Genomic DNA, 16777 nt, shown 5'->3' on the forward strand with positions numbered 1-16777 from the left:
GATAATTGCAGCGTCAGCCCTGCAGCTTCCCAGGCAGACTGGTTACAGTCCACATGAAGCTGTGGGCATTTTCAGCAGGTGTTAAATGACAATAAATATCAGCATCCATGTCCGCCTCATCAGATATTTAGGACAGTCTGACAAAAGGATGAAACATTAACGAGCAGCTCATCAGTGAGTTAAACTTTGTCCCAGACTAATAAATGGCTTTTCCTGCTCACGTCTCAACTGTTTGGATGTTTGTAGCTGTAAAAATAATCTGTCCATTTAAACACCTGCCAAAGAACTACATGTACCAGGACCACATTTTCCCACAGCTGGTTAATATCCCTGCAGCACATTCTAGAAAGCTGCACCTGTAATGATATTGATAAACATCATGGTACAGACAGTCATCAATAAATGTTAAATTGTATTTTTCTTAGATGGTTTCTTGCATTTTAGATATTTCTTATCACACTGATGTTTGTCCAAGCAATCCCTGATTGCTTCTGTGTAGTCCATCTTTAAAATCAAGCCTGACTCTTTCCAAAGGTAACTACATCCATTACCCAGCACCTCCACCAAAACAATCTATATCGTATTAATTAAAGAAACAAAAACAAGATATCGTATGTTAACAAATTAGTTTTCTCTCCTGGATTGTATTACCTTCACAGGGAGCCAGGTTAGTTATTTCCCATCTTTAAGCTAACTTGAGCTAACAGCTGCTGGGTCCAGCTACATATTTATCACAGGCATGTGAATAAGTTTTATTAGAATAGGAATAGTTCCCCAGAACTATTCTTTTAGTCGACTAAATTTGTGGATTAAATAACAAGGATTCAACTTTGACCTGAGGTGCCCATCGACCCAGAATCCTGTCGAATAGAGTCAAACTAGTTGTAAGATGGATCTGATTACTGTCAACAGCACATTAGAGATCACTAGATTACTACTTTCTACCTTCCTCGTTCACTTTCTCCTGAAGTATGATCTCAGGAAACACAGCCGGTAATACTAAGGTTATATGTAAAACACACAAACACACACACACACCACAGTAGAGTAGGAGACTTTGTAAACAGATATCAGCAGCTCTGTCCTGGTAGAGCAGCACTGGACACACAAACACACACACACACACACACACACACACACACACACACACACACACACACAGCTCACTTTCATGTCACAGAGCAGTTATGCAACACACCACAACAACAGTGGGAAAAACTGTTATCAAGATCTCTGGCCAGTTCTCGTGTTGTCATGTTCTCTCGACCTCTCTTCCTGTCCTCCACATGCTGTGCATCATCTCCTCCTCTGCCTGCCCTATTTCTCCTTCTCTCTGTCATCCCCCCTTTCCTTCATTTTCATTTTTACAAATCCCTCTCTGCTTCTCTCCAGCTGCCGGTCATTTCCTTTCTCTCTTATTCCCTCCTCGCTCCTCTCTCGCCCACTGTGCACTTTATGGCCAGGTCGGATATTTTCCTCTCAGGATTGAGCAACATTTAAAGCAGCTGCATGTGGGGCACATGAACACGCACACATGATTGTCTGAGACATTCTTCTTGTTTGATTTGTTAAAGCCCAGTTAAATGAACTTCCTAAGGTCTTTTCTAGCACGTTTGAAAAGCTGCTGTTGCATTTGGGCGTCACACACACACACACACACACACACACACACACACACACACACACACACACACACACCCACACACACACACACACACACACACACACACACACACACACACACACACACACACACACACACACACACACACACACACACAGGACCATGTGTCACTGAAAGGACATGAAATCTATCTACTGTATTATATATGTCTGTATGGTTCCCTCCTCGTGCTAAAGCTTCACTTCTTCTCTCTGTCAGATAGAAGTGGTTCTACTGGTTCCACCGCTGTCTCCATGGCAACTGGTTGTCAAAGATGACATCAGCAAACGTCCCATGTGCTGTTGTTGTCAGTGCATCATGCAACGTCAGCAGTGTTTCCATTGAGAGCTCTGTGCAGTCTGGCTTTAGGCTGACGCTCACAAGGCGTCAGTGCAGCTTCCAGGAAATGTTCACGTGTGCTCATTTCTATCAGGTCGAAAATATATATATACATATACACATATGTAGTGATGATATGTCATAAGTTTCAAGTCTTCTCCAATACAGCATGGAGTTAATTTGCTGTATTATTGGTAATTGTAATTATGGTCCCATTAAGAGTGAAAGAGACTAAAGCGTTGAGGCGTGCAAACCGTGTGATTGTGTGTGCAGGTCATAAGTGTAGGTGGGGGTGCAGTGTCCTCAACCTCTCAGTCAGGCTTCACCTCTAGATATAGTTACTTCTGGTTCCAAAGAAACAAGATGGCGCTGGACAGAATCCTGTCCTGGCGGCTTCAAAACGACAGCTCACAAACCAGTGGGGGATGTAGGTGGAGCTTATTAACCCCAGTATTTCAGTGCACTTTAATTTATAAATGTGTACCTAAAAGACTGTTTGGATGCAAACTATACAAAAACATACAAGTCAGTTGTGGAAAGTGACAACTGTTGTAGCTTAATTCCATTTAGTGCATTTAAAATGTTCCGAACATGAAACTTGTGTGATATTTCTTCATAGCTGGAAAACCGACAGTCACCTCCTGTCGATTTTTTTTTTTCCGAGCAGTGAAATAACGTTAAAGAACTGGCACTCAGTTGTTAGGTCATGGAAGAAGGAGCCATGGAACAAAAACTGATGAATGCATGTTTGTTTTAACTACAGGGCGGATTTTCCCTGCATTTGTTTAAACCTGCCATTGAATGCTTTACATTTATTCAGTACATTTATATTTCCTTTTACCTGTAGCTTGTAACTGTAGTGGTAGTTCCATTCATGTATAGTGGTGAGTGTGTTAAACTGTAGAATGATCACAAAATATTCTATACTGACCGAAACACTGCATGACTTGACTCAGGGCTCAAAGGAAACTTGACTTAATCGACTTTATGGCAACTGCCAGTGGGAAGCATAAAAGTGAGAGCGACACAGACACACACACACAGACACTCGTTGTTGTACAACAGCACACGCTGGCAGATGCACGCACATCCATAACCAAACCAGTGAGCCGGTGATCCTTGGCTGTGAAAGGGTTAATGGTGGTCATGATCCATCCATCGCAGTAGGTTACCACTCAATTATTCAGCAAGCCGAGATCTAGTTTCATCAACTGCGACCGCCACCGACAGCGGTCACATGCAGAAGGAAATATGTGTGTGTGTGTGTGTGTGTGTGTGTGTGTGTGTGTGTGTGTGTGTGCGTGTGTGTGTGCGTGCGTGTGTGTGTGTGTGTGTGTGTGTGTGCAAATACACACACAAATTAAACACGTAAACTAGTAAGTCTTCATTTTTAGTCACAGACCTTATAAAACTCTGACTTACTCCCAAGACTCACAGTCACAAACACAGACACACTGTTACCGCTTCATTTACAATTAAATAATTCTATTTAAATGCAACATTACAAAACATGTTTTTTTTCCTGTTACAATCCTGTGACAAACACTGATTTCCCCTTGGTAATAACAACTCCTCCACTGGACAGTGATTGTTGAGTTAAAGCTCAGCAACCAATGTGACACCAAAACCACACATACAGGAGCAAAAAGGTAATGAATGGATTAATCAATGTGATTGTGTGCTTTAACATGAACATCTAATGTAATCGAGAATTGTGCAATCCTACCATAGAGGCTTGTGTGTACACTGTAGTCTCCCCCACATGTTCTCACTCAGTGACTTAAACAAAGGCTTATTATAGCAGGAAGCTAAAGGAATTCATGGGATGGCACTTGTCACTGTGACTGCACATCCTCTCAGTGTGCCACAGTCAGGACACCGAGGTCAGTGTGTGTGTGTGTGTGTGTGTGTGTGTGTGTGTGTGTGTGTGTGTGTGTGTGTGTGTGTGTGTGTGTGTGTGTGTGTGTGTGTGTGTGTGTGTGTGTGTGTGTGTGTCCATAATGTTCTGCAGTAGGCGTGAAATATTCCATATTATTGTCATTATAGCCTGATTTAGTGCCGAACTTTCCACGTGATCTTGTTTTGAGCGGCTCAGCAGTTATTCACATGAGCCCGAAACAAAACATGGATGTTTGGTTCCTGCTGCTCCTCCTCCCATGTGTTTTGAAAAATCAAAACAAATGTCCGACGCAGATAGCCGACTGATGACAGGCTAGTTTGCTGATAAAGGGGGAAAACGTTACATCTCTTTTTCTGTCCCATCAAAATATTTTTTTCACACAAAAAACACGAGGTTTTCAACACCCACATTTCAAACAAACACAGATGATCGTATTTTCCTTTGATGGCCTCCTGGTTAGGAGACTTCATGTGGTGACTTCAGGCCATTCGTACCTCATAGGCTGACACATGAAATACGAAGAAAGCAGCAGTTTAACATGCTTCGACACACGCGGAGTCATGTTGTCACCCTTCCCTGCCGACAAACCAGACTTTCACAATGAAATTCATACGGATCAAACCCACGGGACATCGAGACAGAATCAAAAGTGTCCTAAATGGACGCTGACGTCGAAGGCGCAGGGTATAAGGGATGGCACAAGCCCCGGGGGATGATTAGTGGGGTGCAGAAAGGCAGAGAGGCAGTCAGAGGTTAGATTGGCAGACACGTCTCCCCCACATAATGACTCCCAGCTGTGCTACTCTCCACTGTTTATGTTTGAGTTCCACTGCAAACTATTTTCCTCCCCATCGTCTCTTACTGGAAACTTACTGTTGTCTTGATTTCTCCGCACCGCTCTGTCTCTCTATTTGTCCGTGTATCTCTCTGCTGTGTTTCTCCGCTTACTTCGCTGTTTCTTTTCTCGAACTCTCTCTCAGTCCTTTTAGCTGCATCTAATTTTCTATCCCTCCCACGCACCCTCTCCCTCCTATTCCCTTCCTCCTCTCCTTCTCTCATGACATTTTGTTTTCCCTCTGTTGCCCAGATCCCTGAATGCTAATAGGTTTTGATTTTATATTAATACATTTTCTCTCCTTTGGAAGATCCAGTCCCGTCGCCAAACCCAGGGACTTCCTCTCCAGTCAGGAAAAGGAGGGTCTGGGGGGATTCATGAGCGTCGAAGTGCTCTGAATTATTCTGTTGTTGCTCCCTCTCCCTTTTCTCTTTTTCTCTCGATCCCTCTTTCTCAGGGCAAGCTGCCCAGATCATTGCCCAGGAATTTGGTTCCTCAAATGAAATTATATGTTGCCATCTGTGTTATTTTTTCACGGTTGAGGGCTAAAGTTGGAGGCAGTATTGTGGTGATTGAGGCACGCTCATGGTAAATTTTGTAATAATAAATAGTGCAGTACATTGCTGGTGAAATGAATAAAGGACAGTTCTCACTTTTTCTCTCAGAACACTGCAGTACCTTTATATCTCTCTCACCCTGCCCACATACTCTATATGTATTTTTAGCATGTGCATGATGGACTCATGCAGTGAAAACAATAGACCTCTCACGTTGCGTAACATGATTGCAGGTCTGTTGTATGTACACGACATGTGTGTCACCCAGAGCTTCACCCGTTTGCCACCTTTCAGCAAATATCAGCTGGGGGTGCAGAGCTGCATGGCCTCCATCTATTATTCCTCTCACGGCATGTTTTTTTTAATGTAGGTGGTAAATCAGCGTGATCACACTGGAGAGCTCAGGGCACCATTCCAGCTTCTATGATCATCTTCTCCGAGGCTCATTTATATGCTACTAATGGAGAGTTAAAAAGAAATTGTGACACCTCTAGGCTTGAATGGCAGCACACAGTGAAAACAGAGGGTAGAATCAATTTTCAACCAACAAAGAACGCTTTGGGTCTTTTTATTCAAAACTATTAGATCACATTCACTCTGATGTGTTTTTCTTTTGACTATGATCTGGAGAAACTGCGTTACTCTACAATACTCTATTCATTTGTACCTTCAAGTGATACTCCACCCACATTTTTGTGCATGAAACACTCACCCTGCAGGCTTGTTATAAAGGACCAGTGAATCAACCATGTGTTTGAGTCTCACGTCATTGGAAATCATCACATGCTCTGCACTTTTAAGTATCTTGAAATAACCAGGTGACGCTCTGAAATATTTATTTAGCTCCGCCAAGGAGGTTTACGTTTTCACCCCTTTCCATTTCTTTGTTGGTTAGTGTGTTTGCTGGTTGGATGCAAAAACTTAATGAGAGGGAAACGAAAAGGTACGAGGATTTCTGCATGGAACTTATTAAAGGACAATATACTTCTGTCTCACTTCATCCAGGAGGCTCTTGCGCAGGCTGACGCTCACATCCACACGCAAACCCAGCCACGGCCCACGGTCAACCCGTCTGAGCTTGTTCCACGTCTGTGCCACCTGGTGCGGACAGAGACGGGCTACGGCTTCAACCTCCACAGCGAACGGTCACGACCCGGACAGTACATCCGCTCCCTGGACCCAGGATCACCTGCAGACGGCGCCGGGCTCCGGCCTCAAGACAGACTCATTGAGGTAAGAAGAAAGGGTGTGGATGAAGGGTCTGTAAGGTGCTGAGGTGCCTGCTATTTTCTACACTCTCTGGAAATGTTTTCCATGGTGATGGAAACAAACACAAATACGCCATTCAGATATGAGATGCATCTGAATGTTCAGAGTGCATCGGCGGGACCTCGCTTCCATCCTCCAGCCCCCGATCTCTACTGCACAGACTCTGGCTCCAAATTTACAAGATGGCAGCGTTCGTATCCGGGTTATTTTGGCTTCTTTTCTGGATAGTGGGAGGAAGTGAAGACTTTTTGTCCGTCTTTATTTACAGTCTATAATACAGATGTTAGCTTTCAAGTTAGTGAGTTTAATGTGTGTTTCATACAGTGAATGTGTGCAGTTGACTGGCTTGACTAGAAAGAGGAAGGAGGGGGATCGTAAAAAACATGCACACTAATGAGGAGATAATTAATAAATGATTTCAGGTTAGTCTGGTATATTTATCATAGTGATTGACTGGGTGTGAGAAAATACACCGAGAGGCTTCCTGTAACCCTTCATCATTCCACTTTAGAAAAGAGGGGATTTTCACTATCTTTGTCATCACCAGATGCTTTTGCATAGTGTTTGCATAGGAACTAATTTAGTTGGTTGTGTGTAGTTATAGAGAAAAGGTGTGTGAGAACACTTGAATGCACCAGGTCCTTGTAGAATAATGCCACCAAAAGCACAAATGAAGATGGATCATGTGCGTACATGTTCTAAAAATAACAAGTAATAGCTTTTAACTAAATGAAGTCACAAGTTACAGAAAAGTTAAGTTTGCTGATCGAATCCAGATGTGACCCCTCAACTTCTTGTACTGTTACAGCCGTAATTAAAAAGGTAAGGAATCACACTTGCCGTCGGGCCCCAGATTCTAAGGAGAACAGAACCTGGAATCTGGACTCAATCTTGACTCCATCTCAGAGTGGATAGCGGAGAGGCCGCTCACAGGGGACAGTCGGTTATAAATCAGTGTGATTACTAATGGCAGGGGCTTGAGGAGGGGGGGGTGGTACGTGTGTGTCTCCTCTTGTAAAACCTTGAGAGAAATGGAGACCGATACAGTGTGTTGTACGAGACAGACACATGCGTGTCGAAGAGCATGGGTGTTAAATCAACTTTTCCCCTGGTTTAAAAAAAACGCTGGTATCATCATCATAAGCAGTTTCTAATCTGAGTGTACACACACAACATTCACCCTTCATTCCCAAGACCTTTGCCCTCAGTGGCTGTACGTCAGGGTCCAGATCAGGCTGCAGAGCTGGACTGATACAGAGGTCAGGCACAGTTCATGTAGGAATTCACTGGAGGTTTTACATGTTTTTAACTTTTTCACATGAGTTTTTGATGTATTTCACACCACATGGGCAACAAATGGTTCCATTTGTAGAAAATGTTGCCTGAAACTTCAAATTATGAACAGAATATCACTATACTCATTAAATAAATCAAACACAGAAAACACTTAAATTTGAGATGAAACTCTCCATTCTCCCAGTACAGCAAATATATGGTCTACTTTCTAGCAGCTCTTCCCTAATTAACAAAATATATATGACGCACAACTAATATGGATTTTTTTGTCAGTCCCCAATGCTGATATGGATATTAGAGGGTGAAACATTTCTGATATTTAACCATCGACTATAATAATTATAAATAAAACATATAGAAATGCAATTAGGATTATTATATACCTTATACATAAATGCAGATCTTTTCTGTAATGTTATTAAGTTTTCATATTGGCAAACGCAGATACCAGAAGTCTCATATCGGACGATATTTATCGGCCAACACATAAATCGGCCGGGCTCTGGTTATATCTCCTTTCTGTTATATCCACAATAATATATTCACTGTAATGGACTATCTGTGGCTTCACCAAATATTTTAAATGTTCATCTCATGCCTGGAAAGTAATAATTTTAAGGTAGCGAGTGGAAAACAATGAGCCTGGTTTATATGTTGTAAATCTGACTTCAGCAGTGAGAGTCGTAGCTTTAGAGGATGCTGATGAAGCGACGCTCTGCTGGGACATTAGTTGGCTGGTGATAGGGTGTGGGAACATCCTGTAGCAGGTCACTGATGGCAGGAACAGTCTGCCACACAAACACACAATCATACTGTACAGTCACACACACACACACACACACACACACACACACACACACACACACACACACACACACACACACATACAATGAAGTTCGAGACAAGTCAGTGACAGGCCATGTTTTTTTTCTATATAAAAGGAACGTTATTGGCATGATGCACATTTGCACATTTGCCAAATAAAGCAAAGATGTAAATGTAAGATAAGCTGATAGTATCTGCTTAGTTAAGAGCTGAAAAAAATTATCAGCAGCAATGTTGATTATCGTTTAACTCAAATGCAGCGTCTCCAATGTCAGGATTTTCGTTTTTTCTGTTATTTAAAACGAAATATTTCAGTCACACACAAAAAAGCAATTTGTGGAAGAGTGGGGAGTTGACATTTTAAAACTAAAACTAATCAATTGATCAAGACAATCATGAGCAGATTCATCTTTAATAAAATGACTGAAAGATGCAGCCATAGTCTTGTTGTTTCCTGACCAACATGATATGGCCCATTTGAAAGATCTTTAAACTGTGACCACAGTTTTGTATTATCTATGTATATACGTTCTTCATGTATTCACCTACATTTGTGTGAAAAGAAAACGTGTCGTGTGAAGCTTTGGACTTTGGCTCTGTGTTCTTGTGTAATCATCTTCAATGTCCTCTGGGATTCTTTATTAGATTTTAAGCATTCTGGTAAATCTGTGGTTTCTTGCCAGGATAATAACTTTATCTCAGTGTGATTGTTTTGTTTGGACGAAAAATGCTGAACCCCCCGTGGAGATAGTCGGCTTTTCAGTGTGCGTGTGTGTGTGTGTGTGTGTGTGTGTGTGTGTGTGTGTGTGTGTGTGTGTGTGTGTGTGTGTGTGTGTGTGTGTGTGTGTGTGTGTGTGTGTGTGTGGTGTGTGTGTGTGTTGGTGTGTGTGTGTGTGCGTGTCTCTGACCACGCGTCAGAACATCTCTTGTGTCGTCTGTCAGCGGCTTGTTGTCGAGGTCAACAACCATGACAGGTCCCTCTCACGCCCTCTGTCGCTCGCCATCTTTTTCTCTCACCACGCCCCATTGCTCTGGAGGTGTGTGGTGTATAGAGGCTATGATGAGAGAGCTCAGCTTTCTGTCAGTGTCTGGCACAAGCACTGACACCAGTGAACGCCTCATCAGGCTCTCTGCTGTGTCGGAGCTCAACCGTGCGTACCCTGAACCCCTCGTATCCGTCACAACAAACATACACAGCACTTACGGTTCTAATTCCAAGATAGGCCACAAATCAGCTGCACAGTGATGGGACACCGGTTCACTCTCTCTTTCATTCACGCTGTTGCTTGCAGAGAACCCTGTATGTGTCATCGGGGCCCCTCGGACTGAGGAGATAAGGCTCACAGACTCAGTGACTTCTCAAAACCTATTTTTTCCCTCGTGGTCCCACTTCCAGCGAATGAGCTCTCGGTGTTAGACAGCGGTTTTGTCTGGCGACCAGAAAGTTGAAAGTCACACACATCACAAGCGTCATATTCACAGATGTGCACATGCATCCTGCTTGTTTTGATCAATCCCAGGTTGCTCTGTGGCGGCCTCCTCACACGCACACAAACCACTTCAAATATGAACTGTTGGACTTCAGGTGGCTGCACGCATCATGACTTTGATGAGACATGCACTATAATGCACACACACACAACACATGCACGCACGCATTCTTGTCTCGAGAGGTTTCCTGAGGGATAATCCCATGAGAAATAAGCGTCTGTACTGTTCCTACAGCATGTATTAATTAGCCCAGTGGGCAGAGAACAGAGTGTATTGTCTTGTGTGGGATGGACTGTTAATGAAGGGCTGTGAAACATGACACAACACCTGTTGTTTGGCGGAATACAAAGATGCTTGTTCTCGTACTATCACGCACTGTCTGTGTGTGTTGTCCTGGCTGACCGATGATCTGAGAGGAGAGGAGAGGAGAGGAGAGGAGAGGAGGAGAGGAGAGGAGAGGAGAGGAGGGGAGAGGAGAGGAGAGGAGACTTTCACATTTTCCATCTGTTGATCCCACTTTCTTCTTGTTCCCTTCACTCACTCTCTGACTTGTTTTTCCTTCCTCTCTCCCTTGAAAGTCCTGTAAAGTCTATCCCAGTATACACCTTATCTCCTCCCCCCCTTCTATTTCCACTTCACTTCTTGTCATAAGCGGTGAATATTTAAAAATATTTCGGCCTCGGGCCTCTTGTCACCTGACACCCCCACTAAACCCAGAGCCCAGGAGAGCCATCAATAATTGAATATGTACCAACACTAACCTGGCTTTGTGCGAAGCTGCCGGCCTCAGAGAAGCCAAGGTCTGCACAAAGCTGTTGAAACAAACGGCTCCTAATACACATCTAGATTCGACCAAACAATAACAGTCTGTTGTGTTTTGCTATAGGTGTAGAGGCAAAGGGAATGTTGTCGAATAGATTGGCCAGTTCCTTGCTCACATGTTGATTATGTCCTGTTGCTCAGCTTTAGTTTTTGGTCCTGGAACTAATTGTTCTTCAGAAGAGTCTCGCTGTGGTAAATCATAGCTTCGGGCTTCGTCTGCAGCTGCATGTGCACTGAATGCCTTCCTGAGTCGCTGTTGCAAGTATTAATAATTCACAACAAGAGTTGGAGCAACATTGTGTGTAGTGGTCCGAGGCTCTGAAAGACATGTTGAATGGTCTAGAATCATTATATTGGTGTATAGCTCCCCCTACTGTGGAAATTAAGTAGCACAGGCTCTCCGTGTTGTGTACAATATGTCAACAATGAAAAAATCATTGATAAGACAAGACTTCTTACAGGTGCTATATTCAAAATAAAAGTGATCATCACTCTTTAAGGGATCAATAAAGGTGATCTTATCTTACAGGGCACACAAAGTCTTCTTTTCATCTTTTCATCATCTTTATCCAACTCACACAACAACAACAAAACCTCTTTCCTGCTTATCGATAAAACGCTTCTCTGTTTTTTTATGTGTTTTCCAGGTAAATGGTGTGAACATCGAGGGCATGCGGCATGCAGAGGTGGTGGCCTTCATAAAGAAAGGGGGAGACGAGACCTGGCTGCTGGTGGTGGATCCAGACACAGACGATCACTTCAAGAGGAGGGGGGTTATCCCCACAGTTGCTCATGTCAAAGGTAGCACTGCCCAACGCGAAAAGGAAGTGTGTTGCATTTAAACTTGAACTTCCATGATGCAACATTGTCCAATAAGGTTGCGGTCATGTCACGCGAGGGAGGAATGACAGACATTATATTGGAAAAGATGAGTTCTCAATTATTCTAGGGGAACATTATATTTTCCATGTTTTTCTCTTAGGTTTCCTGAAAAACTATGTTAAGTTTGGTGCTAATTATTGGAACCAAAAATCTGTCCTTTCAGTTATTTGAGTTATTTGGGGGGAATTGCGTTAAATTTTGTGAACATTTATTCATAATTTATTTATTTTTGGAAAGTTAATCCTGCAAAGTTGTTCATGTTTAGCTACTGACTGAGGGATTGGAAGTTACACAAACAATTAAAGGGAAGTCAGATTGATTCCTGAATCAATGAAGGACATATTGTGAGACTGTGTGTAAAGTGTGCATTGTTTGATTGTTTTCACAGACTATGATGGTCCGTCCATATCCAACGGCTCCCCCAGCCCTCAGATCAACGGCAGCTCCACCACGCAGTCCATCAGGTCCACGCGCTCCGACCTCAGCAGCCAGGGCAACAGCACACAGGTGGGTGTGGGCATTCAGGCATGATGCTGTGTTTGCTTCTCCACATGTAAAGTCAGAACTCTCAACCTTTCTATCTGTGTTCCCCTTTTCGATAATCACTCCATCTCCGGTCCAGCTGGCGGACGATGAGGGCAGCCCGTTGTTGGATCCATTCGCTGAGATGGGCCTGAGTCTAAGCGCCACGGCAGCAGAGGAAAAGATGAAGGTGCACGCCAAAGAAAAGAGGAAGGCACCACAGATGGACTGGATGAAGAAATATGAACTCTTCAGTAATTTCTGAGACAGTCCCCTCACAGGACACTTCACAGAACAAAGGACAGAGCTGTCTGCAGCCCTCTGCGTGGATGAGTTTGTGTTGTTGGAGAACATTCTTACTACGCTTAAGACGACTCAAAACAACTGAACATCATTTGTTCCTGGAATGAAAAGTGACAGAGGGATAAAGTCGTCCAATGGATTTTACTTCAGCCACTTAAGAGACTCTTAAACTGTTAAATGTCCCTCATCAAAGTACAATAAAGCGTTGACTGACCTCAGAAACTGACATGTACACAGACATGTACTTTTAAACACGTTTTCACGAATTTGCCTCAATCCCCATCACTCTTCCTCTACTTTTATCATTCCCTTTCCTGCCTATACTCCGAGAGACTTGTTTCAAACAAATGGGGGAGGCAGTTATTTTTATATTTAAAATATATAAACTATAAACTACAGATAAGCATTATCCCAAAATCATGGTCTGGATCATGGACTGGATTTTAGATAGTTTAATGGACACTGTGACATTATTGATTGTGGACTTTGTCGGTCAGCGGAAGCCCAAACTTGGCAGAAGATCACTGTGAATGAGCTGAGACCCTCCCCCCCCTCCAGCCCACCTAGACGTTTAACCACTGACTGAGAAAAGGAGGGCTGCGTGTGCTGGTTATGTATAATGTACTCTACATCTATTTGTACTTTAACAAGGAGATAATCAAGTTATCCTCAGCTTAAGCCCACATATATGCACCGGCTGAACCGCTTCAGATCTGCCTTGCTTTATTCAGAAAGAACCAATGTTACTTGTTATTTAGTATAAAATACGCTAATACGTGTATCACCACTAACCTCTTTCCCCAGATTGTGCTCCAGTGTGCATAACAAAGGTAAGCACCACTAACATTAAATGCATTGATGAAGTGAATAATAGAAAATGGAGGTTTCTCAGGCCGAGTGGGTCGATGAGAGCTTAAAGCAACACTATGTAACTTTTACTAACAACAGCGCCCTCTGCAGACACAGTTTTTTTATGTAGAGAAAAAGTAACCCATCACAGCTCTGATTGCGTAGTCCCGTAGTGAACGGTGGATATTACCCATGACCCCCGGCTTCCATAACCAGAAGAGCTGCAGCTGTGAGAAAATACACCAAAGTCTGTTTAGGAATATTGATATTTGAAAAGTTTCCCCACTGACAACTGGAGATAAACGCTGGTTTTAATGACATTTAAGTCTTTCTAACTATCTACTGTTCAGCTTTACTCTTCAGCTTGTTGAACCTAATTCTAGAAATCCAAGCTCAGTTATGTACGTCTCACAGGAGATTGTACGCGCTCACCAAAGTTAGATTGAGCAAGAACAGGTGTTGGTGGTTAGCAGAGGAAATGAAAGCTTCACCATTCTCCCTTTTCCAAGTCAGTGTAGCGTTAATATTGAAGCTGCTATTTTAAGGTTTAAAAAGTTGCATAGTGTTGCTTTAATGTGAACAGCAGAGGGCAAACTTACACCACAGATAGAGACATATTTTTGCACTTAAGTAGGTGTTTACCCGGAGATCATTTGTCATCACACAATGTCCTAGAAAAAAAAATATGAATTCAGGTGAGGTGGAGGAAAGAAACTCAAAATAATCATCATTAAAATATGTGAAGGACACTTTTACTTTTACTTTAGTTATTGTGTTACATTTACACCTGTAACTGTGATTTCAAAGCAAGCCCATATAAATGGTGGAAGGTAATTGTCAGTATTAATGATCAACAATAAAAATTAAACTGAATGAATTTAAAACGGATTTTCTCAGAACATATTGGTCAAGTATTTAAGAAATAAGTTAAATTGATGAGGAAAACAGTTGCACAATGACGTACTTCTGCTTTCTTTCTTTTTCTTTCCAGTTCACTTCCTGTCAATACTTTCATTTCTGACCTGATCCCCCCCACAGTACTTTCTTGTCCTTAAATTAATTCCTCCACCTTCACGGTTAGCTTTGTATATATTGTTAATAGTATTTACAGAGTAATGTAGTTCGTTTTTTAGCGTTATGATAATCAGTGTCTTATAAAATAGCGTGGTTAGCCAGTCAGTTAGCCTAGCTAGCCACTAAATGAAGAGCACATACAGTTTAAACCCGCGTGCTCTGCTGCTGGCTTTCACAAGGCAGCTGTCAGTCACCTTGATTTTTGGCAGCTCATCCAAGCATTTGGTATTAAAAAAAGCGCCATAGCGGACCAAAGCAGTGGAAATCGAACTAGCTAGCTCGCTGTTACACGGAGCGACAGGGAAACGATTTACGACACTGATATGATTACAAAAACAATAAAAATGCTAAAAAGAAACTCTATAAAAACGAATGGTGAATACTATTTGTAGTGTCCCACAGTAAGGAGCATACAAGACTCTTTGCTTGCAGGTCCAACCTTAACATGTTAACCAGTCCATTACACTATTAACAATATATACAAAGCTAACTGTGAAAGTAAGAAAGCACTGTGTGGAGATCAGGTTGGAAGTGGAAGTAACATTAGTCGAGCATTTAGGGGAATCAAACCAACGGGCAGTGCAAAAAGCGGAAGTACGTCATACTACATTTTGCAAGTAGTAATTTTGGGAAAGACAAAGGTTTGAATATTGAAACCTCTCCTGTTCGACGGTAAATATGAAGCTACACTTGGCAGCAGGCTAACTTAGCTTGGAAACAGGTAGAAACGCTTAGCCTAGCTCTGTGTAAAGTTAACAAATGCTAGCTGACTACATCTCTAATTCACACCTGTTGTTTACTTTATGCAAAAAAATAAGTGTAAACACAGAAAATTTGTCAAATGAGAGTGGGGACAATTTTCTCGTAAAGGCAAATGAGCATATTTGCCAAAAACTGTCCCCGCACATTCCTCCGGGTCAGGAAAGGAAGTGGGATTAAGGCTCAGAAGTGCAAAGTAGCAGATATTAGGATGAAGGGATGTGATGAGGTATCACATGAGCGGTGTGTGTTAGCATGGTTACATGATGGCGTACAGGAGACGCACAGAGTGAGGTCAGCGATGCCCTGGAGGATCTGGTCAAAGAGACGGTGGGAGCCATGGGGATTACTGAGGATTACTACACATACAGGGACAGCTGTCATACACATGCTCGCACACATTCTGAGCACAATGTCCGTGAACATATGTGTAGGGAGGACGTCCACGACGAAACCCGAAGCAATGCTGATGTAAAAGCCTAAGTGGGACTGCAAGTTGGAGAAATGCCATGTATGTGGACAGCTTTAGTTTTTTTTTTTTGGTACCCATGCATTCATACCCTTGTTCTTACTTTACAGAGCACACACGGAATGTACTGGCTCATCTCTGCGTGAAATGGTGTATCTTGACAAACCACTGTTACCATGGCTGCACATGTACATACAGTAAAAGCAAACATTATGGCAGGTTGCTTTTTTTTTTTCAATAAAGTGTGACTATTGCGATATTGGATATATTAAACTGTTGTTGTCATCTCTCATGCCTTCTCTGTTACGTCCCCCCCGCCCCTCTCGGATGTAATTCAGCACTTTGTACTTTGAAACTCTTTGTAAAAGTGAAACTGCGCCTGATCTCTTTCTCCCGCCATGCCTCCTTTTTTTTTATCTTTACAGTATCGCTCGTTTAACTCCCTTTTCCCCTTCAGCCCTCGCTCTCCTTGCCTTTCGCCCGCCGAGGATTACGCCGGCGTTCAGTTTCAGCCCGTTCTCAGACTTCTCCACCAGCCAGCTGCTGTGAGCTTTCAGGGCACACAAAGGTTAAACACAGGTCAAAATGAGTGTGTGAATCTGTGTGTAGCAGGGGCTTGGAGATCAGTCTCTTATCTCCTTTGTCTTGCCTCTATGGCTGCATGTGTCTGCATCTTCAACCACTCTGAGTTATGGACAGTGGAAGAAGCACTCAGATCAATTTCTGAGGTAAAAGGTACAAATGCAACAATGCAAAAATAATTATTATATATTTATAAATGTCCAGATCATATGTTTCATATCAGATATGATTATTATATTTGAAGTATTGATGCCTCAAAGTGTAAGCAGTATTTAATTGATGTAATTAGTTGAGTTTTAACTACTGTATATAAACTTATGTAGTCCTATATGGATCTCAA

General features: G+C 42.5%; 1 protein-coding gene across 2 annotated transcripts in view; it reads left to right on the forward strand.

The window, feature by feature from the left end:
- LOC118123380 (Na(+)/H(+) exchange regulatory cofactor NHE-RF2) overlaps positions 1–16142 on the forward strand; it is a 30054-nt gene extending 13912 nt beyond the window's left edge. The window contains exons 3-6 of one of the 2 annotated variants that reach the window (XM_035180735.2): positions 6300–6527; positions 11645–11798; positions 12268–12386; positions 12502–16142. In XM_035180735.2, the coding sequence (XP_035036626.1) occupies positions 6300–6527; positions 11645–11798; positions 12268–12386; positions 12502–12666 (666 nt within the window). In that variant the 3' untranslated portion in view covers positions 12667–16142. The remainder of the gene's footprint in view (positions 1–6299; positions 6528–11644; positions 11799–12267; positions 12387–12501) is intronic. The other variant, XM_035180736.2, reaches the window with a different exon arrangement.
- The last annotated feature ends 635 nt before the right edge of the window (positions 16143–16777 follow it).

Source organism: Hippoglossus stenolepis, chromosome 16, assembly GCF_022539355.2.
Source record: "Hippoglossus stenolepis isolate QCI-W04-F060 chromosome 16, HSTE1.2, whole genome shotgun sequence".
NCBI lineage: Eukaryota > Metazoa > Chordata > Actinopteri > Pleuronectiformes > Pleuronectidae > Hippoglossus > Hippoglossus stenolepis.